Genomic DNA, 27,004 nt, shown 5'->3' on the forward strand with positions numbered 1-27,004 from the left:
GTTTGACACACACTATACAGGGGTTTTGCCTATTTAAGGACATGGCTGACTTCACTGACAGGCGGGTACCCTGCAGATATCTGCAAAGCGGCTAAAGCTTGTCTTCTTTGTCTCATACGCATTAAACAAATCTAGGTTAAATTCAGTATTTCCAATATGCCCCCTGTCTACAGTAGGCTCCAAAATTTCATTTCACAAACAAATGGGTAAGGTCACGAACTCGAGGGATATACTATTACACAGCTACTATAAAAAATTATCTTGCTTATTAATTGCATCACAGCTAAAGCTGCAGAGCTCTGACCTGTAGCTCAGAAACACTGAAGCTCTCTCATTAGTTTAGCATCTTCATTAGTTTAGCTTCTTCATTAAACAACAGCTGTGGATGGCAACATTTTAAAACAACATTTTACCTTGAATCTTTGTGCCCCATACATGCTTAAATTCATGTTTAACACATTTAAAATGGCTGAAATCTATGGGGTAATGGCAACGTTTTTAACCAACTCAGATTTTCTGTTAGCATTATCTGAAACCAGTTAGCTGTAAATTTGCTGACTGTAATCCTCCCATCCCTGTTTTTGATGAGAAGAAAGATTTCACTTTTTCTGCTTTTACTCTAACTGCAAAAGACTGAAGAGTCAAGGTTTGACATTATTAGGAACATGAAGTGTTAAGTCTTCAGTGATAATTCCTTGTGTGCCTTGACACAATTGGTAAATACAGCAGCAGCTTAGCCATATCAGTAACAAAGTCATTTGTCAGTTGTAGCTTCAGTCCACACCATCGTCTCTGTATATTAACCCCGGTGGATTCAAACCAGATTACATCTCCTGATACTTTGAACTTCATATACACTTAGGAGATACCATAGACGCTCATTAGCTGCCCTCACAGTAGCACTGAGAAACTATGTGTGGTCAAAAAGAGTTTAAAACAGTTTCTCACATTTCTGAACGCAGACACCTTCGGCAACTGTGTTTTCTTGTCAGGGCAAAGAGCAGATCACGACCGTGCTCCTTATAGAGTTTAATGGACAGAAACCTCCTCCACACATGAATTGTGGGAAAGCTGTTTATCCAAGGGATTATCTAGGATGCTTAGGGGCGAGAAGGTCGAAGGGCATTCATCACTAATCATCTGCTCATGCTCCCCATCGCTGACTGGCTCAGTGGCTAAAGATGATCCTTAACAACTGTGCACATCACTCATGCACACACACACACAGATACACACACACATGCTACTGTGCTGCTCTCTAAGCTAGTAGACGGATTACTTGGGAGTTTGATGTTTGGGGACTTGAGTTCAGTGAAGCTCGAAAAAAGCCAGAGCCATATGTTTCTGAGCAAAACAGTGTAAAATATCCTCCTGAATTTACAATGCAGGATTTTCAAAACAGGCACCTTACAGATCCAGGACTCTGCCATATTGAATGATTATTTACAGATCTGTTATCAAATCATGCACATCTTTCCATCATCAGGTGCTGAATCTCTTTCTGGCCCTGCTGCTCAGCTCCTTCAGCTCTGACAACCTGTCTGCTCCAGATGAAGATGGTGATTTGAACAACATCCAGATTGCGATCGCCCGCATCAACACAGGTGTCTCCTGGCTTGTCAACATCATGGTGAACCTTTTCAACCGCAGTGTAAGGCGCCAAAAGAAGAAGGACAAAGAAGCCAGCCTGGCTGTCACCAAAGTTGGAAATCATGTGGAAAGCAATGGTGGAGTATTTGGACTCTATGGAGAGAAGTACATCATCCCAGAGGAGGACAGCTACATGACAAACCCCAACCTCACTGTCATTGTTCCCATCGCACCCGGGGAGTCCGATGTGGAGTTTCTAGAGGAGGAGGAGATTTCTGAGTCATCAGAGGATGAAGACAACAAACCAGTGAGTTTTTATTTCCCTCTCATTTACCTTTACACTGCACCTGAAAACATGTTTATTGTACATGTGTGACATCACACTACATCCTGCCACGTCTCTCCTCATAGGTGGAAATAGTCGAACTGAATCATAAGCTGGTCTTCAAACGTGTCAAAGCAGGTGTTTTGTGTCTGGCTTATGATGGCTATTGCTGCTGTTACAGTACTGCTGTTTGTGAAGGGAGAATAAAAGTTAATATGGTATCAAGAGAAACAAGAATTCAAGTAAAACTGTATCCTCCATGTTTTTGACCTTAAACTGACGCCTGTATGAGACTCCAAAATACGAAAGACCAATTTTTATGTTATTTCAATGTGTTTTAGATCTATAGATTGTAGCTTTGCAGTTGTGGCCTCTTTTGATTGTTTGAATTGTCATTTTGAAGCACAAAGTTTGGGGTTATGGCTGTTGCCAAAACTAGGGATGGGCATTAAAACCGGTTGTAGTAGAAAATCATTGAGAAATGTTTCAGTTCATCAATATCATTAGCATATATGCCTTACAACTCCCTTATCACTTCTTTACACTGTACCAGAGCTGCCTGACCTTACATCGACTAGTCTGCAGCATCTGTCTTAGCTTAGCAGATGATAACAGTTTCCCGGGAAAACACTGACTCAGGATTTTCAGCTTGAGGTTTTACTGTAGAATTGAACTCACAAAGAAATGAGCATTACTCTCTAACAGAAGATTCCTAGTTAATACATTCAACATGTTATCAATCTCCTTATTCACCAAAAACGATACAAACAGAATAGTGCTAGCTTGATGCTAACATATATGGAAAATACAGTTACTCTTTGAAAATAATACTGTGTCAAAATAATCACAGGCAGCTGTAAGAAAAGTTGCATGCAAGCTCATTGATGGCTTCATAACGACAGCAAGGTTCCAAACTGCTTAAACAACTGCTAGAACCACTTCTGGACACTATATAACATTCAGCAAAAAAGTACATCAGCATCAAGTGACATGCAATTTTTACTTATTTCTATATAATTATGTTCAAAGATATCCAGATTATTTATTCACATACAAAACTCAATAAATGAAAACTTTTGTTCAGAGAAAATTCAGAGGAGTAATTGATAAGGGAATCGATTAATATTTGGTTTGGTAAGCAGAATCGATAATGGCATTGGTATCAATAAAATCTTATCAATAACTGTCCCTAGCCAAGATGTGACTGATCAGAAAATTTGGTAGAAGGGAGCAATGGGTTGATGTCCTACCTTGTAAGGGTTTTACAGTTAAGATGTCTGTGTCTAGAATTGGACCAAAAGATGGTTAACTTAATTATAAACAGTGTTTTCCTGTAGACTGAGGCTCTTCTTGCTGTAGTAGCTTGCTGATGTGCTTAGTCATTAGACTTTTGAGGCTAAGAACTTGTTGAGTGCAGTTGATTGGCCTCTCATTTGTTGCAGGGAGGAAAATGAGGATCAGGTTGATCAATTAACCGCACTGTTACTGTATGTTAAGAAACAAATACAACAACTATGCTGATATAGCAACAAACAAGGAACACAGAAACCGGATTGTTATTGACAATCTTAATAATCTAACAGTGCTAGAAGTCACTCAGTCAAAAACATGACTGAGAATTTGAGTTCAGTGACTGTGACCCTGATACATTTGACTGAAACCCAAACCATAAATGTTATCATGGACACAGAAATGAACTAGAAATAGCAACAGTCCCCAAAGCTGAAGCATGAAGTCAATGCAATAGGGTGAAAATCTGCAATACCTCAATTGTCCACTAGATACTTACTCAAAAAGCAAGGAAATGCCCAGTGATACCCAAAATAAAACTTATGTTGTTACAGCAGAATTAATGGTTTAGGTATCAGAATCTTGTTTCTGTGTAGTACAAACTGTACGGGATGTGTTTATGTAACTGATGATCTAAAGATATTGAGATGAGGAGGTTTGCACTGTAAGAGTTGTGGTAGTGAGTTGAGTTACAGTTGGGTCTGTTGTAGTTGAGCGTCTATAGAATGATTCTCCAGCTCATCTCTTTGCCTGCATCTGATCAAAAGTTGGGGTGAGTCAGCATTTTTAAAATAATGAATGCCATCATCAGGCTTTGTATTGCCTCTTCAGAAACCGTTGGATGACGTCCCTGAGACTACATCCATGTTTCGGATTTGACTCCCTTTTGGAGCCAGCTTGTTCCTAGTTGGCCCCATTTTTAAGCACCAAAGGTCGCTGCCTGTTTCTGTTTGGAAAATGTTCAAACTAAGAGACGAGAAGCAGAATTGCTGAATGATTAAGGAAACATCAATTTGTTCCTTTTTTATTTTTTGAAGATAAAATAGCACAAATGTCTTGAGAATTTCTTTTGCTGGATGTATGTTTCCTAAATTTTCTAGAAAATACATATGAACAGCAATTTGTCATTATCATAGAAACAACAGACTTTTCATCATTTTAGCCTTCAAAACTGAGGAAATATGGTTTTATTTTCTTGCTGATTTTCCCCATTTTGCGTCTTTTGAAGCCTCTTTTTCTGCAGTCATAGTATTAAGTTCAAATGTCTATAGAAAATTATTTGAATGGAGAGGTGGTTTGTGTTTATGCCTGTTTTTCACAGCTAAATATATCAACTAACAGCAGGTCGTGCACTGGCTCTGTGCCACAGATGTTTCCAGAAAATGTTCACAGAGTTCTTTCAAAGGCTTCACAAGCACTCAGTGTTTGTTGTGACCCAAGTGAAAAACAATGTCTACACGTTACAGGATCTAATCAGGCTTTAGTCTACAGACTCTGATTTGATGGTGCTCATATAATTCAGATATATGAGCACGGTGCGGGGGGAGGATGGCAGGCAGCAGTGATGGAGGGGTGGGCTGTGAAGGGAATGGCTATGTAGGAGCTTTTCTGGACTCATAGGCTGCAAATCTGTGGGACACAAAAGATGAACGCTGATAAAGACTACAGTACTGGTGAAACATATATTTATTAGACATCCAAATGTTTTATTTCAGTCTCAACAACGTAATTATCGAGAGTACAAGCCATGCTGTCCACATCTGCCAAAGCTGTCATTTGACAGTTGTGACGGAAAGGGTGACCATAACAATGAAAAGATGCTCAACTCAACACCTGTGCCTGTCCTTATATGTGTGTGTGTGTGTGTGTGTGTGTGTGTGTGTGTATAAAATTGTGCGGGTGTGGGTGTATTTGTGTGTTTATGTGCTGCACAGTTTCTCAGGAAAGGGTTTTTAGAGGTTACAGTACAAAGTCAAACTTTCAGGTGTGCCGTAATTGAGCTTTGCTATTAGTGGAAGGTGCATTTGTTGCTGTTTTACACAGAGGATTGCTTCTTTTACAGTCTTGGTACATAGCTAAGGATACCAGAACTAGATTTATACATATTCATGTTAAACCTTAGCAAAAAGAAGTAAACTTGAATTAAAAACACTTGGCCAAGCTATTTGAACAAAAGATAAGCTGATTCAATAAGAGCAGCAGTTTAAAGTTGTGCATGGAAGAAATGAGACCTGGTTAAACTCCTATAATCTGAGATACTTGTTTTCTGTCATTTTCCTCTGATAAAGTGTATCAGGGCTAAAGATGTCTCTTTAGTAAATATCTAAATAGAAATACTTAAGAATACTGGCCCTTTTAAGTTGTGCATACTTTACTTTTTTAAAGGTAACTACTAAAGCTTAGTATTGCTTGTGACCTTTAAAACCATTCAACCACACTAATTTCTCAATGTTCGTGTGTATTGATTTAACAGCTGCCACTCTTTCTCAGTTTCCCTTCATCAGGCGTCCTGTTTTCACCCCTCGCCATCCTTTCATCCCCCCTTCCTCTCACTCCTGGACTCCTCTGGCTCTCATTGGCTGTGTGTGGGGGTTTGTTGAGGTGGAGGGTGTGTCTCTGCTGTCCTCTCTGGCAGGCGGACAGCAGCAGGCCAGATGTGGAGCCAGGCCCTGCAGAACAGATTATACTGAAACAGCTGAGCAGAGCCAGGCAGGGCCAGGCTGAGCTGAGCAGGCTGCAGTCTGGCGCTCTCTCTTCCTTTTTCCCTGCCGTGCTCTGCTCCACACCACACCAGAATTAGGCTTCAGGGAAAATGGAAATGAAAAACTAACCCTCCTTCAGCCCTCCATCAGCTTAACAGGCATCAGCAGCTGCTCAACGGGAAAGAAGGATACATTTGTCATATTTAGAGCTGTACATGCATACTAAATATGGCAGATATCGGTAAATAAGATATGAAGAATGTGTTAAAAAAAATAAGCTATTAACCAACTCCATTGTCCCACTTTTATTCTCAACGTTGAATCAATGAAAGATGAGCGGTGCACATCCTGTCTGCGCTGTTGTGAAGCACTCAGACTGCTGATGCTGGTAATCTGGTGTCCAGGTCTCCTGGATGTTTTTTTAATGCTGGATTAGACCTCCTACTGGTTTACAGGATTGAAGCTGCACCTCTGTCCTTCAAATCATGTTAAATATGCTGCTGTTACAACACAAGAAAATCTAATCAAAACTGTATAAAGAGATTGAAAGGCCGGGCAGTTACATCTAGGTGAACTGGCTCTGATGGGATTAACACACACTAGAAACATGGCAGAAAGTGCTGCAGCTCAGGTTCAGTAATGCTTTAAACTCAGGAACACACACCTGACCACAACCCAGTCAGTGATGTCACAGCATGTGTTAAGCTGATTCATACTTTGATTTAATTTAATTTGATTAATTTACGGGCACAATGCATATTAATTGACATTTCTTTATAATGATGAAAATAGGTCTGTAAATTGACTTAAAGATGGGAAGTAGTCAGTAACAGTGTGACTTTTTATATTGCAGGAGCAGGTCAGCCTGTCAGAGGGCAGCACAGTGGATCTGAGGAAACCTGGAGATGAGATGGACAACTTTTCAGAGCTGGATGATGAGAGCATGGAGCCAGAGGAGTGCTTCCCAGAATGTGAGAATTAAAAACGATACACACATGAATGAATAATACATGACAGATCACCAGAGCAAGGTGAGGGTGACCCAAAGGGTGACCGCTGTTCCAAACACATTTAATTTGAATTATTTTTTTTCAACAACTACTTGAAGAGCTTAATAAATGGCACTGTTCACTTTAAATTTTACTGAAAAATCTGCCTCTGACACAACGTTCATCACAAATCCCCACAATCATTACAAGGCACTTTTGTGTTGGGTTTCATAGATAAAGCGGATTGATACAGAGCAGTTCATCACAGTAACCAATAATACATGAAGTTCATGAGATGAATTCAAACCTATGTTGGCTGTATTCAACTCTGAGTCCAGCCACACTGAAGACTATCAACCACTCTTGGTATCAGGCCATCATTTAAATATATAGTGTAGTTGTTTGTATAAAAATACAGAGCCTTAAATTATATCTGCATTCATTTTATCTGAACTGAAGTTGAAAAATCACTTTGTTTTAAATACTGTTAAAATCATCTTCTCAAAACTAGACTTTATCAAGCATGTTACGCAGCTGTTATTCAGGCTTCGTTAAAGGGGCTGTGAGGAGTTTAAAAGTGATCTTGAAAAACGCTCCCTTATAGATATATGCCTGGTCATAATTCACACTTTAAAATGAGATTATTAGCACCAATATTGCTGGTTACAGGTTATTTTAAATTGCTACTCCTTAGCTTCCAGGTTGGGTCGACCAGCCTGAGCTAAAGGCTAATTAGCCAGGGGTTAAACTGTTTTTGATCATGTTCATTTCAAACCCACAGTCAGTAGTTATTCTGCAGTAGTTTGTTCAAACTTGAGAGTCTATCAATAAAATGAAGAGTGAGGTTATGTTAGCTCTGCTTGGTGGATGACTGGCAGGACATAGTTAACCAGGATTTACTAACGTTACACATTACGGACATGTCTTAGAGCACCAGACTGCCAGCTGCGCTAAATATAAATGGCTACTCAACTACTTACAAACTGACAGTGTTTACTTGTTGTCATGTTAGTCTACAGATACGTCTGAGCACCAGGCTGCAGATGTCGCTAACATATAGCCGGCTGCCTGCTACAATGTTTGCTTGATGTCACATTTCAAACCGTGGCACTATGTAACTGTACTGATAAATACCTTACCTCAGCACGTTGTGTCCAGTAAAAAGTTGACTTGAACAAAGAAAATTTATTTCGATCCAATCTTCATTAATTCCAAAACAAACACACACCTCACTAAAAGTAATTTATGACAGTGTGCGGGGACTCCAAGCCACAAGGTGGCGAGGGAGAGCTATTAAAACAGATCCTCCTCATAGCAACTTTAAGGACTGAGTTAAGGGTTGGTTAAGGAGGTAATAAAGTTGATAAATGGTTAATTGGTTGTTTTGGATGCTGATGCTTTGAAACTCTCATATAAAATGTTTAAGTTTTTTTTTCATGTGCTGTGATTTTTTTGTTGTTTGTTTTACTAAGTTTGCATGAGGCACTGTCAGTGCTGCAACATCAACACCACCCGTGGACTGGGTCAGGCCTGGTGGAGGCTGAGGAAGACCTGCTACCAGATCGTGGAGCACAGCTGGTTTGAGACCTTCATCATCTTCATGATCCTGCTCAGCAGTGGGGCTCTGGTAAGACCGTGGCTTTGTGTGGTTCAATACTACAGGTCTAAGAACTGTGCTAAAAACCCAATACACACTGAGAAGCTGAAATACAGCAGTAGAGTAAGGGCTGTGTTTTTGTGCGGTGTAACAGAATAAAACCATGACTATAGGAACAGAAATCTGTTAAAACGTTGCCTTCATGTCTTCAGTAGGTCTTTATAGCATGAGGCATTTCTTTTGAATACTTAAAAACAGCTGCAGGATTTGATTATATATATATCTTTCATACAGCTATTGAACAGTCAACGATGTGTCAATAAGAAGAGGTGAAAATTAATTAACTTCCCTTGCATTTTAAAAAGTGAAAGTTAAAGGGTTAACACTGGATTACAAACCTGCTCAGCGTAGAGTAAATGATAATCTGCAGGTTTGTAACTAATTCAGGCTACCACAAGCAATAAGAGATTGTTAAGGAGGAAAAAGTAATTTAACATGAAAATAGAAAGCCACAGAGAAGTTCATTCATTAAAATCAAAGTGTTATTTCTGTTTTCACCACTTTAATGTCTGATCACATTCTTTGGTTCCCTACAATAAACTTTTAAAGTATGCTCAGTATGAAACTCATCATTCGTATACCTGGGCCATATTGCATGGGTATTTTAATAGGTTGGCACAGATACAAAAAATGTAGGGAATAGCTTGCTCACCTCTTTTTGAGCTCAAAATTTAAAGCAGTACCTTTTTTTTCTTTTTCTCTCAAAAAGACAGTTTGGGCTTGAGATTGCTTTCAAACTCAGCTGCAGTTCTGCAATGCAGTCTTTCACTACCTTGATTTAGAGCTTGTTTAATGAAGAAATAAACATCCACACTAGAAAATATCACTGTTGATCTTAATGTTTAAATTCAGTTAAGCCCAATCAAGTAAAAGTTTCTTTTGTGATGTCTGACTGCAAAATGACTTTCTGACTGTAGGCTTTGTCTGCTGTCCTTCCTCTGTTGCAGGCTTTTGAAGACATCTACATCGAGAAGAGAAAAATAGTGAAGGTGGTGCTGGAGTCTGCCGACAAGGTGTTCTCCTACATCTTTGTCCTGGAGATGTTCCTCAAATGGATCGCATATGGCTTCAAGAAATACTTCACCAACTACTGGTGCTGGCTGGACTTTCTCATCGTGGATGTGAGTGAAAATGTTTCATTCTTTTGTTGTTGTGTTACATGAAAACAGGGTAATTAGAAGAATGACACGCTGAATGGTTAAGGCTGAATGATAATCCCTCTCATTATAGCTGAAAGGAGCTTTTTATGTTAGTGGGATTAACAGCTGGGTAAGTGTCACCCTGTGTCTAATAGAAAAGCATCACACAGATTATTTGTGTTTTACAATAAGGGGCCACATTTTATTATAAAGATCCTTTTCCCATTGTAAACTCTTCCTATTCAACCCAAACTCTACACAGCCCAGGGCCCATATGCAAGAGGAAAACAGACCATTTTTACTAATGGCAAAAAAAAATTTGATTAGTGGTGTGCATGAGTCTGGTAAATGGCCCAAAAGAGCATTAAATTTAATGGAGCTCACCATTACAGGTGCTAATGACAGGATAACTGGGCCTGTTCGGCTGTTTAAAAGACATCGCGCAATACGTTACCATGCGAAATGAAATGTGCAAAGACACAGTGGACAATCCTTTGGAAAGGTGGTGATGTGTAGTCATACAGCAAATTTAGATTTAGGAGACATGACATTTTTTTCAGTGAACAGATGAAAAAAGGGAGACAATCAAAGTCTCAGTTTCATAAGTTTGCTTGGCTCTTTACTTTTATATACCCGGGTCCTTTCAAGATGAGTGTGGTGAAATGTTGGCGCTTGTTCTCCAAAGCAGCTTTCATATTGCTTATTTATTTTTGAGGTTTTCTACTGTGTGCTCAGAAACACCACAGACATTTACCCTGTTCAAGATTGCCAAACTTTCTCTTTCTCTTTGTTGACCTGATTGACTCTCTGATAACAGCTGTTAATCTATGTGTACTCTTGCAATAAAATGTCCATTTCTTCTTCTGAAAAATGTTTATCATGATATTCTCCCAGTCACACTGTTACCGCTCACCAGGTTTATTGCTGTTTGTGTGGTAGGCATGCGCAGTCCCAGTTTGTTTGATTGGGTTTTCCAGAAGATTTCCCTTAGTCTGCACCTGTGTCACTTTTGTAGTGTAATTAGTTAACTGGCTGATTATTTGCAGTCGTGCATGCGGTTAACGCTGCAGCCAAACGGGCCGTTTCATAACAGCAAGTTAGGACTAATGGCCCTATTTGTTTTATGACTGAACATGCATACAGGCCCAGAATGTTAAATCAAACAGCCAACATCTTAAACTGTACAATACTTAGTGAATTTACTTTTAATACAGGGCTTTTCTGGACAAACAGAAAGCAGTGCTTCAGTGTCAGTAGACAGGATACACTTTAACCTGTGGGGTATAAAAGATGATGCTCTGAGTGTGTAATCACAAAAGCACCTGAAGCGTGCAGCCTGAGGCCTGACTTGACCTCCTCTGATTTCGCCTGCTGTTACACAGATATCCACAGACCGCTCTATTGTTAGGGTAAGTTGTAGTTAGCAGGTGCAGGTGAGTATGGGCTCGGGGATTAAAAACATCTGCATCCCAAATGCTTCCGTGTTTCTTCACTTGTAATCGCTCTCTGCTGTGATATCAAAAGCCACCGTCTTGTGAACTACTCAAATGTTTATGAGCCCTTTGTTGCTGATCAGAAGTCACTCTTTGAACGACGTCATTCAGGACCTTGGCTTTTATATCAGAGACAAATGCAGTGCCATGTACTCTGAGGTTATCTACAGAAGATCTGGTGTTAGTGTTTAATTCTCATTAAAATGTTGCTGAACAGACATTTCTTGTTTGTTATATCATTAGAAATGCAGAGGTTAAATTCTTGTCTGAACTTTTGAGTCCAATTCCTAAAGTGAGTGTTATTGTTATCTCTGTTTGATAAAAGTTAAACCCTGTTGGTTAGCTTTCTTAAACCAGAAGTTTTATTTTACCGTCTGTTAATGTGTTTCTGTCTTTTATTGTTCGTACCTTATGGAGCCAAAGACTTTTCTTGTCCTGAGAATGAATTCTGAGTATCTTCTTTAGATATATTGGACAAACACATGTGGAAATAGACTTTTATAAAGAAATTAAGACCATTAGGACCTTGTTGGTCCTAAATTGTTTATAATAAACTTTTTGGATCAATTGGGTAAAGATTGGGTGACAAATTTGGCAAAGACAGATATAAATTCTTTATAAAACTCACTCTATTTGATATATATACATATTTTTGTATGCATATATAGCTGAGTATGCATGCATGGACCCAGTTTGTCTATGTGTGCATACTTGTCTGTGTTTTGTCATCATCAGTCATGACATAAATTTCTTCTTCCTTTCATTGTTGTCACATCATTTCCATTTATAGCTCTCATCCAAGGGTCATTCAACAGAGGAATACCATTTTGTTTTGTCCGTTTTGGATGTAGAATAGAGTGGAAGTTTAAATTTGTCCAAAGATGAAACCAAAACAAATCCAAATCTCAAAATTAAAGTTATCGTGTTCCAAACTGTGGAATGTCCCAAAATACACAAAAACTCACAAATATGGCTCTTCAAATGCTTTCTGCCTTTCTCTTTTGCCTTATAAACTTTTAGTTGTACTGACTAAATGTTAATCCTGTAAGTTATATGTCGTTTTAGAGTAAATATCACTTCTCTGAAAAACATGTTAAAACTGCAAGTATAAATGCCTCGTTTGTACTTTTTAAAATGCCCCTTCTCTTGTTTTATTAAAAAATTCTACTTGTTTGCAAATGTTGAACAATAGAGGTATTACAGTATAAATCTGAGGACACAACCTTTAAACATGTCTTTTTTACTCCACACAGGTTTCCTTGATAAGCCTGGTAGCTAACTCTCTGGGATATTCAGACTTTGCTGCGATCAAGTCCCTGAGGACCCTGAGAGCTTTAAGACCTCTACGAGCTCTGTCCAGATTTGAGGGCATGAGGGTGAGAAATACGTCCTCTGCGTTACACTGACACTCCTGTTGACCTGATACATCTGAAAACAGATAAATAAATCACTAAGGGAGGTTGTGTTTACACCTCAGTTCATTAATCTGTTTCACAGCTGGATTATTTCCAAATACTAAACACTTCACTTACCTTTGTGACTAACATTAAGGTTATGGACCACTGTCAAATGATGGAATTTTTCACTGTTTTGTTCATAAGTATTTAATAGATAATTGCCAACAACGTTTTAAGCTATACTCATGTCCCCCAGAAGATAAATCTCACTAATTGTTGGTGACCCCTGACTTTCCTCTCTAGATTCACATCAGTCTTTTTCAGTGAAATGTCTCATCAAGTGTTGAATGGATTGAACAACAGTTGGACCTCACAATTTCCTGTTGAACCTACACTGGCTCAAACAGTTCTTTCTACAACACTTCGATGATTGAAAAATAACCTACAGAAACTCCAGCCAGCCTGCACTGTACTCTTAGCTATGAAAATAATCAAATAGTGTTTGGTTAATGAGCTAAAATAAGATGATAATATGGTAAACAGATCATCTGATATTGTTAAAATGTAAGAAGTGTTTTTATTTCCTGCATGTAAGAACATTTTTGAGGTTTTGCGGTTTCAGTGTCAGAGTTATTACTGTAGTTACAGCTTCACAGAGCCATGAGTTTGGGTTTAGATTCTACTTGTGGATCTGATCATAATGAGTTAATTTTTGCAGGCATTCATTAACACAGATCCATCGGTGTGTCAGACATAGGTGTGCCTCTTATGGTTTTATCACGTCCTAGTTTCACTCAGCCAAGTGTTCAACCAGAGAGCTGTTTCATTGTAACTTCCTAAATGGATCGTTGTTTCATCTGTGAAACTCTGGAGCTGACACAGAATAGATGAGTTTGGTTTTGGGAGCTTTCTTTTCTCCTTTTGCGTTCCCTGAGATCAAGCATAGACTCACTCACACCTCCTTTTAAACTATTGTTTGCTGGTAGCATTAAACACACATTTTCACTCATTGAAGACTCTACAGCTCTCTAAAATCCTGCCCCCTTATTGAATAAAACTTAACCAGCATCGAGATCGGACCCGAAGATTTTGTTCTTTCATAATATTCCCAAGTGTGACTCTTGACTTAAGCTAACTTGTATGTAATATAAACATGTTAATAGTTTGTTTGAGATATCAGTCTGGAGGTTAAGGGGTGAAGTGAAGTGACCTGAGTTTCTTTTTGTTTCCAGGCTCTCATAGCCCCTCTGTTCAAACGGTCTGATTTAGTGGGCGTGGCCCTCATATGTAAATGAGCCGCTGCTGATACCGCCCCGCCCTTCCGTGTCACTGAGAGCGGCGCCACGAGCTCCGAGTGCACAATGTTTAGAAAACAGCGAAGCTCGTTTACTGTAACATTACAGGCTAAAACAACAGGCTAACCACAGCTAAAGTTAGCATCCTGAAGCTAACACAGAGACAGGGGGGACACTGAGGAAATGCTCTTACATCTGCTCCACAGCACACAGCATTTAAAATACTCACATTTCCAGGGTCCCAGGTTTGTTGGCGGATGGTTGGTAATGCGCCTGAATACAAGACCAGTCTATTCACTAACCCTCTTTTGTACCGTCCAAAGTTGGAAAAGCAGTCGGCAGTGAAGTGACAAGAACACATGCACAGTTTTACTGAGTGTAGCTGGCACATTTCCTTGATAAATAAACTCTAGCCACTTAGTCTTGTCTTCTGCCGAGATGGGAAGCTTGCGCATCGAACTATGTGGCTGTTAACAGCCAAAAACAGAGCAGTGATGGCTCCTCAACTTTGGCATTCCCTTTCCCGCTGCAGGGAGAGGAGTGGGTGGGGGTGGGGTTTGGGGGTTTCTGCTTTGGTGGACCTATCAGGTCAGATTTGCTCCTGATTGGTCAAAAAAGGGAATCGCTGATGTCAGCAAATCCCCAAAATCCAAACAGCTCATTTTAGGTCAGGATTTTACATTCACAAGCACTACTAAGTACAGGTTTTGTACAGGTGGAGGAAAGTCAAAGACCCACAAATTTCATTAAAAGACTTAAGAAAGTGATTTTTGCATAATATGGGACCTTTAACCAGTCTTTACTCCGATTATCAGCCCAACAGATGAGCTGTGTGTTCGTAGACCCACCTGTATCCCACCTGTGTCTTTCAGGTTGTTGTGAACGCACTAATCGGAGCCATCCCCTCCATCATGAACGTGCTGCTCGTGTGTCTTATCTTCTGGCTCATCTTCAGCATCATGGGCGTCAACCTGTTTGCTGGCAAGTTTGGGAAGTGCGTCAACAGGACTGGTTTTGTCCACAGTGTCTCTGTGATCAACAACAAGTCTGACTGTCTCAACATGAACGACACCCAGTTCTACTGGACCAAAGTCAAGGTCAACTTCGACAACGTGGGGCTTGGCTACCTTTCTCTTCTGCAAGTGGTGAGTCCTTCAAATCAGCTCCTCATTGTACCAACATGGAATAAAACAGAGCCACAACACTAAAGTTTCAAATTTTGTGTTTTAATTTTAGGCAACATTCAAAGGATGGATGGAAATAATGCATGCTGCTGTTGATTCAAGAGGAGTAAGTAAAGGATTTTGCTCTTAGGGTCTACATCTCAAACAGGATTAAACAAACATCTGACATTTCAAACTATTTGGTTTTTAGGTGGAGGAACAACCCATCAGAGAAATCAACCTCTACATGTACCTCTACTTTGTCGTCTTCATCATATTTGGCTCCTTCTTCACCCTCAATCTCTTCATTGGTGTCATCATTGACAATTTCAACCAGCAGAAGAGAAAGATAAGTATTCACAACACCAATGTAAGGTCACTCCATGTTTGCATGAAACTCAGAAAACCAGGGCTGTTCCCAAATACTGACTGACTTATTTAGACCAAAGTTGTGTCTTTTTCCTGCCTGCTGTTTCTGTTAAATAATGCCAGGTGTGTCTCTTTATACTTAGGTGGACAGGACATCTTCATGACTGAGGAGCAGAAGAAGTACTACAACGCCATGAAGAAGTTAGGATCTAAAAAGCCTCAAAAGCCAATACCAAGGCCTGCAGTAAGATAATGTGTCATTGTGTCAATAGTACAGTCTAAATGAATATTTTATACATTTAGACTTACATATGTTGTTCATTCGAAGCCTCCTTATCTTTTACACTAATTGGTTTTCCCACATTCTCTGTAAAGCTGATCTGATGTCCTGTTGGTATTTTCCATTCCCAGAATATTCTCCAAGCCTTCTTCTTCGATCTAGTCTCCAAGCAAGCCTTTGACATCATGATCATGATGCTAATCATCGTCAACATGGTGACCATGATGGTGGAAACGGACGAGCAGTCAGAGCGCATGGAGTCTATCCTCAATAAGATCAACCTGGTCTTCATTGTTTTCTTCACCACCGAATGCCTGATTAAGATCTTTGCCCTTCGATGTTACTTCTTCACTGTTGCGTGGAACATCTTTGACTTTGTGGTGATTATTCTGTCTATTGTAGGTAAGTGGAGGTGCTGCCAGAGGAGATGCTTCATCATTTTTCTTCATACACCAAAGTGGTTTTATCTCCAACACAGCTGGTTAATCTGTTGTTCAGAAACAATTAACTACAAAGTTTTTATCAATGCTAAACAATCACCTTAATGTTTACAATGAAGTCAAGAAGATTTTCATCAAAAAGATTTTTATCAAACAAAAGCCCAATCAAGGTAATTCACACTATCACTACACAGACCCCTGGTTGTGACTGGTGCAGCCTGAGAGCCTCTACCCTCCTCTACAGGCCAGACTTTACTCAACTCAGCTCAAACTTTATTTATAGAACAAAAGTAGCACAAAATGACAAAAAAATGACCCAAACAATGCCAAAGATATAACTATGCAACAAAATGAAATATGTTAAAGTAGAGTAAGTACGATTTTATCAAGATTTTGCTGAGTGACCACTCAATCTTGATTAAAGCCATGGAGAAGAGGTGTGTCTTAAACGATGATTTAAAAACCTCGATTAATCCCACAGAGGGCCAGGGCAGGTTGTTCCAGAGCAGAGAGGCAGCTGCCACAAAGGCTCGGTCACTTTTAGTTTTTACCTTGTTGTGGAGGTGACCAGTAATAATTGACTGGAAGATTTCAGTTTGTCTCAGTGTCTCAGTCAAGCCCCTCTCTAGAGAAGAGTATAGAGGCTACAGTCCATAGCTCATCAGTCTTTAGTCTCTGGTTACTCTGTCATCATTCTTTAAAACCTGTCAGCCCCTCTCAACTCTTCCTGCATTTCATGTCTAACTACATGAAGAGGAAAACTCTTGTCGTTTACCCAAGTCTGCTCACTTCACTAAGCCTCTTCATTTTATAAAATTCTGAGTTAAACTCTCTTTCAAACTTTAAAGTTGGTAACAGAACAAACAACTTTTAAGACCTTACTTTCCTGGTTGGAGCACCCTGACACTGGGAGCACCCAAGCCAACTGGTCTCAAGTCTGCTGCACTCTGAACACAGCAAGGTTGGGCTAGCTTTGTGGTGGAATTGACTCTCCTCGACCGAGCTATATAAACTATTTCAACTTAAGCCATCTGAGTCTCCTGAGTCTTCTTCATCAAGTGTCAAGATTCCTGAAATTTCCTCATCAAGCTTCAGAGGGAAAAATCTGCCCATCACGAGGAGTTGGTGAAGTCTCTTAAAACTGGAGTCAAATTATATCAGACTAACATTACACTTGACCCAGATGTGTCCTGTAGGGATCATATCTTGTAATAAGCTCTGCTTCTTCTTGTTATGAGGATGAAAAGGACCAGAGGATGTTTTTATTTCTTTTGTTGGAATGGACTTTTTGCACAACAAATAGATATTCATTGGGGGGGAGCTGGTGCTTTGACTGAAGATCATCTTTAGCAAACACTGCCTCATCCCTCTCCTACTTTGACCCCCAGATTCAGAGGATTTGGGAGACTCTTCACTTTTGAAGCTGAATCTTCGATCACAAACCATGTAGAGACGAATGTTTTTGAAATTGGAACGTTCGTTGATGAAGACTGACGTCACCTTGTTAAACTTTTGATTGTTGCCGTGAGTATATTTTAGTGACTGTAAAAGTGATTCAAACTTCCTTCTCCTTTTCTGTCTTTTCAGGTATTGTTCTTGCAGACATCATTGAGAAATACTTTGTATCTCCAACCCTGTTTCGAGTCATCAGACTGGCGAGGATAGGACGTGTACTTCGACTCATTCGTGCAGCCAAAGGAATAAGGACTCTACTGTTTGCCTTAATGATGTCCATGCCAGCTCTGTTCAATATTGGCCTCCTTCTTTTCCTTGTCATGTTCATTTATGCTATATTTGGGATGGCGAACTTCGCCTACGTGAAGAAACAAGATGGGATCGATGACATGTTCAACTTTGAAACCTTTGGAAATAGTATGATCTGCCTTTTCCAGATCAGCACCTCTGCAGGGTGGGACAACCTACTGAGTCCTATAATGGCCAGCCCCCCAGAGGAGTGTGATGTAAACTTTGTTAATACAGGCACTATCACTCGGGGAAACTGTGGCAGCCCTTCTGTTGGCATAGCTTTCTTCGTGAGTTACATCATCATTTCGTTCCTCATCGTGGTAAATATGTACATAGCCATCATTCTGGAGAACTTCAGCGTTGCCACAGAGGAGAGTACAGAGCCACTGAGCGAGGACGACTTTGAAATGTTTTACGAGGTCTGGGAGAAGTTCGATTCAGAGGCCACGCAGTTCATCGAGTTCTCCATGCTGTCCAGCTTTGCCGACACTTTGTCAGAGCCTCTAAGAATAGCCAAGCCCAACATGGTCAAGCTGATCTCCATGGACCTTCCCATGGTCAGCGGGGATCGGATCCACTGCCTGGACATCCTGTTTGCCTTCACAAAGCGGGTCCTGGGAGAGTCTGGTGAGATGGACGCCCTCAAGCAGCAGATGGAAGAGAAGTTCATGATGACCAACCCCTCCAAGGTTTCCCATGAGCCCATCACCTCCACATTGCGTCGCAAAGTGGAGGAGGTGTCTGCAATCATCATCCAGAGGTGCTACCGGAGGCATCTGGTGCGTCGGCAGATGAAGCAGGCTTCCTACCTCTACAGACAGATCAACTGTGAGACTGTGGTGGATGTGGAGAATGCTCCGGAAACAGAGGGCCTGATAGCCTCTTTGTTACAGCACTATGGACCCACAGGGCCAGAGGTTATAGAGACCACAGAGGACCCTCTAATGTCCTCACCACCATCCTATGACAGCGTGACGAGAGCAGCCAGCGACTCACATGAGGTTTTCAGGTCAATACCCAGAGACTCTAAACCTGCAGAGCCTGGTGAAAACTACGAGGAAACGTTTCTCTGAGACTCCGCTGTGTGGTGAGGGATTGTTTGGCTGTTGTCTGTTTCATTTACAGAACAAAGCACAGGAAATCTTAGTCAGGAAGATAAACTTTTTTATATGTTAGCCCAAGAAAACAAATTAGTAATATTTTTATAAATCTCAAAACCTCTGTTTAAATTCAGCAACCCAGAATTCAATTTTGACCCTGTTACATCCAACAGAGAGGGAGGATTCTGAAGTTGAGCTTGTCCTCATATCCAATTTAAATTCAATGTATTTTGGCTAGTTTATGGCACCAGAAAAGAAACAGCTCTGCATTTGCCAAGAAGTTCCTTCTTACACATTTTATCAACACCAACAATCACGGCCCTGTCATGTTAACACTCCTGGCAATGTTGGTTGTTTGTTCAAAAATGCTTCACACACTCAAACATATTTTAGGGATAAAATCTCAACTTCAGCAAGTGATCAACTCAACAACAATAGCAACAACAAGGGTAAGATAAGCATAAAAGCTCTAGCTTACAAGGTGGAGAATCCATAAAAATGGATTAAATCAAACTCAACCTTTGAACCACAAATGAAATTAAAAACTGTAAAAAAAAATCTCAAAAAGCTGGGACACTGTGTACAGTGATAAAAATGCTTTGAATAGTGTTTAGATCATTTAAAGGCTGTATCTAATTAAAAATAGAAAATAAAAAGTGGGGAAAATACATGTTAATTTCGAATTTGTTGCCAGCAACACATATCAAAAAAGTTAGGACAAATACTTGTTCCCAACTTCATTACCTCAGCATTTCTTTAACAACACCATGAATGTTTCAGTTTCTGGAGTTTGGAAAGTAAAATGTTCATTCCTGCCTGATATAAGATTTCAGCTGTGAAGTAGTTTCTTCTGCTATCCTTTAAATTAATTTTGATGATGGGGATTCAGTAATTTCTGCGAAGTGCGTTTGCTAAAATATGAAAGATCTTCTCTAACAGAAGCCCTATCTGACTGCCAGAATAGGTTGCTCCAAAATCTGTTTATATTGTTCAGAATCAATAAACTTCCCAGATGAAAGCCAGTCCAAGAGCCTGTGAGCTATCCATGCCACAAGCATTTTGCATCCCCTTACCAACAGGAAGGCTAGCTCTTGATTGAGACCATGATAAGTCACTCTATAGCTAGCTTTCCACTTCAAGTCCTGTTTTCAAATATATGGTTTTCTTTTTGTGTGGCATAGTTTAAACCCACATTTGTGGGTGTGGTGGCAAATTGTGTTTACAAAAAATGGTTTTATGAAAGGGATTCTTCGCCCATGCAGTGATTTCCACGACAGAGTCATCTCTGTTTTAGATGCAGTGCCCTCCCCTCTTGTGCAGACGTTCTCCCAGACTTTGTGAATCTGTTTATATTGTCAGAGTTGAGGCACATGTCTGACAAACTGTTCACCCATTACTTGCTGACACTGCTTTCAGAAATGTGCTTTAATGTGGCTGTGTGAAACAATTTTTGAAACATTGAGCTCCAGTTAAACTTCAGCTAAATGTGTTGGATATGTATTTGTTTACATTAATGCTCAATTTTGACTAGAATTTAACAAAGTTAAAGTCACTGTGAACAGATTTACTTCAACTTCATCTTCTAAATTTCAAAAAGTTAACTGTTCTAAAACACATTAAAACACAGTTTACACAGATTTTGATGCCATTTTTTCTTCCAGCAGAACAGAAACCTGAGTTTGGTGAAGTGCTCTCTGCCTCATACAGATTTTATTTGTCTTATGCTATTGGATGATCTGATGACCGATGAGTAGAAACTGATTAACAACCTCTGGGTATTACTTACTGTAGATGATAAAATCTTTCATTCTTTGCAGTTTTTCGCTGAGGAACATTACTCTAAAATTGTTCAACTATTGAATCACACAGTCTCTTATGGAATGATGAATCTCTTCCCATCTTTACTTCAGAAAGCCTCTCTTAAGTCTTCTTTCTAAACCCAGCCATTTGATCAAACTTTTATAAACTAACTTAATCAACTTTTTGAACTTTTTAACTCATAAATTGTTTTCTTGCACTTGTCCCAGCTGTTCTGAAACATGTAGCTATATTAGATTTAAAATGAGGATTGTTTCAGTCTCAACAAAGACATTGTGCCTTTGCACAGTGTTTAAGACTTTCACTGATTTGGAAAACTACAAAACAAATTATCAGAGTTGTACACATTGTCCCAGCTCTTTTAAAGTTGGGGTTGCAGTTTGTTTGATTTTAATATGAAATTTGATCAAATGAAGGGCCAATGTTAGAAAGTTATGACTCCTGGTTACAGTAGCATCAAAAAGAATAACAATTTATTTTCTTAACTTTACTCATAAAAGTATATATGTGAAGAAATATTTAAAGTTTCATGTGCACAATGTACAGTTTCAGATTATTTTTCAAATGAAGCAGAGAACAAGTTTAACTTGTACTGATGTGAGGAGTACAAAGAGCGACTACATGTACCTACACTCTCTGGTTTATGTGCCTGATTTTTGACTGTTGTTCGCACACTTCTCTGAATCTCTTTAGACTGTCAAATTTCATCTGACGGATGTGGACTGGAAGAGCATGAATGCACCGTGAGCTCGTTTTGTAATTAACTTTGTAAAGAGCTTCAAGGCTGTGTAATGTATATAAAGCTAATTTTTAACTATTTTTTGTAATGTATTTATACTGAAAGAGAACTTCAGTGACTCACATGTCAGCCATAACAAGATTTGATCTACAGCATATAAATTCAATGTGTCCATTTTATATAAAAGACCTTCCTTGAGAACCTGACTGTCTGTACTGCATTTAGGTTGATCATGTTTTATCAACTTATAATAAAACTCTTTTCCAGATAATTTGAAGTTTCCAGCTTTTGGACCATTTTATTGATATACATGTTTTGCATTATTAATAATTAACCTGTTTTTACTGAACATATCATATTTGATGCATGAATTTTTTAAAGACCTTTATCTCATCAATACAATAAATAGTTTCCTTAAAAACCTGTTAAAAGAAACTAAATTAAAAAAAAAAAAAAACATTTTCTACATCCCAACAAGTATCATACCAGTACAGGCAGCTGAAGTTGTATTTTGGCTCTTCTCAAAACGGCTGCTTTCATGAAACCATTCCCAAGTTTGTTTGTTTTTTCTCCAGGGAAGTCATTGTTAATATCAAGAGGTCATAGTAAGATTAACATCTCCATTGTTACAGTTTTTAAAATAAGTATTTTCTGCATTTTGGGAATACATATTTACTGAAAACTTTACTAAAAAATTTGCAGAAACTGCCCAAATAAAAATGTGTTTTAAAAAATGATACAGCAATATTTTTGTTTATTTTATCAAAGGGCTTAGTAAACATCTCAGTTTCAAAAATTTCTGGCTATAAATTTTTGGGGTCAGGCTTTACAGGGTTAACACAACGTACTTATCCTGGTCATGAACTGTTTTGAATATGCTCCACTTTTGTGCATCTCTGTTTTCACATGAGGAACCAGTTAGCTGATTTGACCTCATTACAAGGCAGGGCGCCGTTAAATCTCCCTGTGTATTAAAAAAAAAAAAAAAAAAAAAACAGGACAGATGTGCAAACCTCTACATCTCTCTGGATTTCTGTCCCTGTGAGTGTATTGCCCTTTAAAGCTTTAATTTGTTTATACTTGCTCCACACACACCACACAAACACATACAACCATTGACAATGTGGCTTAAATGATCTGTGCTAATTATACTCATTTTTTAAAGTATTGCCATCATAAAGACAGACTCAAAGACAGAAAAAAACAGCGAGGTGTCAGTAGAAAAATAAAACAAAGTTGTTGAAGAAAGACAGTGGATTTTTTTCACAGCTCTGTGCAGTTTCCTTCTCGGCGAATCTTCCTTCTTTAAGACGTCAGCGAGTTCAGAGAGTTTTATCACAGGGATGTTTTACTACATTTAGGTTTCAGTGCCAAACTCAAGTTAATAGTTGAGCACCGCCACATTTTCAGTTTGGAGAAAAAAATTACCAAGGGTGCCAATTTGGATTTAGCCCCAAAGAGATTTCCTCTCTCTGGTTGTCGGGGTGGTCAAATCCACCTCTGACCAGCTGGGATAGAGGGATAATCTGTGTGTAAAAAAAAATCACTTGTTTTAATTACACACTCAAAGACACACAAATGCACGCACTCCCTCTCTTTTTCACAAACACACTTACATGCAGTACATGCATGCGTGCTCTTTACTACTCCCTCTTTCTCTCTCTCACACACACACACACACACATACTCACACAGATTCACTGTTCTTCTCGCCTCATGACAGACAGATGCTTCCTTTGAATTTCATCTGGGTGTGTGCGTGAAGCGCCAGAGAAATGTGCCTTGACTGAATGTGACTTGGTAATTGATCTGATTTTTAAGCGTTTGGACATGTGGCGGGGATTAAAGCTTCATCAGAGAGAGCAAACATTTTTTAAAAGATTAAAAAGGCACTATGTCTAATTACAAAATACACCAGCACACAGTAAAACACTGCAATGTCAGCACAGTGCATTACAAATCACTTACATATCATGTGGGCATGCTAAACCTAATGCACAGAGATTTGATGGATTGCATGTTCTATATGTGTCATTTAACATGAAGTTAAAGGTCACACTGAGTGCCGTCACCGTCGGTCAAAGAGGTCAGAGAAAAATGCATTTCATTTGTCAACATCGTGGTTTCTGCAGTTTTTAATCTGAACACTGCTGGAGTTATCTCACAGAGTATGTATGGACTAATCAAAGTCACCAATAGTGGTGGTAGTGATCGTTATTCCATCTTAAGAAGCTTTATTAATGAGATAATAACTGTGTTTATGAGGCTTTGTTTCCGCACTACATTTCCTCCATTTGTCCCTGTGACATGTTCGACAGTTACAAGAAAGCAGCAAGAAATCTTACCCAAGAAAACCAGGATGATCCAGAGGAAGCACCAAAATCGAAGGTCCCTCTCAGCCTCTTTAACTCCTGATTTAATGAGACGTGGTCAGCTATAGGGAATGGGCACAGCCCATCAGTTATAGATCAGGCTGTAACCAAGCTCATATGCTTGTGTCTGATTTGCAGAATGCTCAAAGAGGTTGAAGAATTATTTTCCAACCTTCAAATAGGGACACTTTTATTTGACCACAAAACCACATGTATCATGGTGCTTCAAGGTTTTTCTCTTTCAACAACGAGCCTGAGCAGATGAAAAATCATTCACAGCAGTACTAGTTCCAGTTACTGTTCATAAAAAGCTGTGAAGCTTCTGGAGATCTTTAGAAGATGCTGACTTCTTTCAACAGGACATCTATCTGACCAGCAGGTTCTGTCAGTACGATAAACTGGGCTATCAAAATAACAGTCAGTCCAGACTAATTGACACATGCATGCACAGTTAAGCACTGGAATTTGACTAAAAAACATCTTATTTAAACCTGATCGTCTCAGTCTTGGTGTGGAGATGGTGCTGACTGTCATAAAGATTTTTTAACCTCTTTTATCTTTTTTGTCAGTCCAGCTCCAGTGTCCACTGTGACTATATAAAACAAATCCAAGGAATTGATTTCTTTGAGAAAAGGACAGGTCTTGCTTCTCACTCGGTCAACTTACTTCTCACTGTATGACTTTGCTGGCCCGTGAAGTGTCATCAAAGGAGACAGGAGATAAAATCTAAATTGAAACTGATAATCTATTAAGCAAAACTATTTCATGATCACTTAGAAAGTCCTCACAATGCCTTTAAATCTGTTTCAGATACTAAAAAAAAATTAAATAAACCTAATAAAGAAGGTGAACATTGGGGATGTGATTTTGTTGTCTGCAGCGCTGCTCCCCTCTCCCTCCATCACTGTGATGCAGTTTCACTGTGGTCTATGTTTTTTACTTTTTAGATTTACAGAAGACTCATAGAAGAGATCCAGCAGTTAGAGTTTATGGGTTAAAAAAAGAAAAAAAAAAAAGAAAACAAATAAGAGTAAAAGGAAGTGTACTTTTTAGGTACATGACACCCCTTCTGTCAGCGACCACACTCTGTGGGGATTAAGTTGGTGTCGTGGTGGCTAACGCTGCCCAGATGGTGTGATGAGTCAATATCTAATTACTTTTCCCATGGTTCCTCTTTTTTCTGAGAAACGCTCACTGACCGCCCTGTTAGAGGGCCTTCACTGCCACCAGCAGGAGACTGATGCATCTGCAGACCAGAGGAGAGGGGGCTGGATTTACTGTGCAGGCAGAGAGAGGAGAATCAGGTCAGGACTGTAGTGTGAGAGAGGAGATGGATGAGACAATGAGGGGCAACAGAGGTTGAAAACATGAGAAACTTTGTGATTAGTGACTTTGGATTATCTTATCTAGATCTGTTTGACTGGATAGAAGTGGTAGAATTTTTAGAGGCCAGAATAATCTGATTTTATTGAAGTTTTAACTTGATCATAAAATTGAAATATTTAGTTTGAGTTAGTTCATACATGATGACTGATTAAAAATATGTTATCTTCTAGCCTTTACTGACCCTGTGAACGGAGAGACAACTTTCTATTTTAGCTGTGTATATAAGTATAATTTTTAAATCAGTCAGAGCTGCTGTGAGGAACTTTCTGTCGTGTTAATTTGGTGTCCCCTGTGGAAGCAGTGAAAGCAGTAACTCTGCTTGCTTTATTTTAACTTACAAATATCATACCAAAAACCTTTATAATGGAAAATGAAAATAAAATAAAGAAAATCAAGGTCTGTTCTAGTAGATGGTTCATTGTTTTGGCTCCAAGCCCCCCAGCAGCAGCTGTAAACATTACAGATAACTTTAAAGCAGCAGTCTGTCCTTTTGCTGATGGTACACAAGTTGGTTGACAGGGTTACTAAGAGTTATCAGTTTAAGGTTCAGTTCATTTCACAACCTCAACTCTCATCACAGGAGCTTTAAACCATGTTGAAATTAATATCTTGTGTCAACATGTTGGTGCTTGTCACTGATAGCCAGGAGATGCAAAAGCATGTGTGGGGGTTCTGATTATCACAACCACCAATTAACTGTACAGTAATCCTAGAAAGTCATCCTGAAAAAATATTTCACAATAAGAGAGGACACTACAGTGAAGAATAAAGCATGACGCAATCACTGAAAGAGTTAATGATGATGATGATCCTGATGTCATATAGAGCCACTGTTAGATCAGTAATGGATTACTGATGTTGGATCAGGGGCTTCCATACGATTATAGAGACATGTTCACCCACACACACACACACACACACACACACACACACACACACACACACACACACACACACACACACACACACACACACACACACCACTGACCTTTGCAATAAACTCAGAGATATTATATTCTCATCTTCTCTTCAGTTTTTATTGCAGCTTGAAAGTCACGTTGTAACAGTAGCCTACAAAAACAGGAGTTGACAGAGACTTTTGTTAGTGTCAATAGATGTCAGGATAGTGTTATGGGGGCATTACGCAGGAGCTCTGTGTGATATGAGTTTACAGTTGTTTATCAGTTATGTAGGAATAATGTGGGAGTTTTTAGGGAGATGGGAGTTTGTTGGGATTTAGTGTTCTTCTGTTCTATCCTAGAGGTGTTAAATGGAATATTAGTGTCTGATAATTATTCACCTGTCTGTCTTAATCCAAGGGAAGGCATGGCAAGTTTATTTGTAGAGCACAATTCACACACAAGGCAGCTAAAACAAAGTGAATTAAACTCACAATAAGAAAAAATAAATCATTGCACAAAATATAATAGGTCCAGCCTTTGTCACTTTTCTAAGTCAAGAAACAATTGAAATACTTGACAAACACGAATGTAAGTACTGAAACAGGCTTGTTTCAATTTTTAGTTTCTTTCTTTTTGATTTTTAACGAAGACAAAAGGTACTGAAAGGCTTAGTGTTTCAATTTTAGAGTTTCTTTCTTTCTTGCTTTCTTTCTTTCTTTCTTTCTTTCTTTCTGAACAATAGAACTGTTTTTCGGTGTTCAGTAGGTTGGAGACTAATACATGAAGACTGAGTTACAGGAAGTTTTACTGTT

The 27,004-nt window shown here is 39.2% G+C and overlaps 1 protein-coding gene across 1 annotated transcript in view; it reads left to right on the top strand.

The window, feature by feature from the left end:
• Positions 1-19,694, top strand: part of LOC141804042 (sodium channel protein type 3 subunit alpha-like) — a 50,024-nt gene extending 30,330 nt beyond the window's left edge. The window contains exons 17-28 of the mRNA XM_074688260.1: positions 1,487-1,897; positions 6,761-6,878; positions 8,369-8,523; positions 9,501-9,674; positions 11,075-11,101; positions 12,439-12,561; positions 14,750-15,022; positions 15,114-15,167; positions 15,252-15,393; positions 15,553-15,653; positions 15,821-16,091; positions 17,717-19,694. Coding sequence (XP_074544361.1) covers positions 1,487-1,897; positions 6,761-6,878; positions 8,369-8,523; positions 9,501-9,674; positions 11,075-11,101; positions 12,439-12,561; positions 14,750-15,022; positions 15,114-15,167; positions 15,252-15,393; positions 15,553-15,653; positions 15,821-16,091; positions 17,717-18,948 — 3,081 coding nt within the window. The 3' untranslated portion in view covers positions 18,949-19,694. The remainder of the gene's footprint in view (positions 1-1,486; positions 1,898-6,760; positions 6,879-8,368; positions 8,524-9,500; positions 9,675-11,074; positions 11,102-12,438; positions 12,562-14,749; positions 15,023-15,113; positions 15,168-15,251; positions 15,394-15,552; positions 15,654-15,820; positions 16,092-17,716) is intronic.
• Positions 19,695-27,004: the final 7,310 nt, after the last annotated feature.

Source organism: Halichoeres trimaculatus, unplaced genomic scaffold, assembly GCF_033239565.1.
Source record: "Halichoeres trimaculatus isolate MK-OKI-2021-1 unplaced genomic scaffold, fHalTri1.1 fHalTri1_scaffold_15, whole genome shotgun sequence".
Taxonomy (NCBI): Eukaryota; Metazoa; Chordata; class Actinopteri; order Labriformes; family Labridae; genus Halichoeres; species Halichoeres trimaculatus.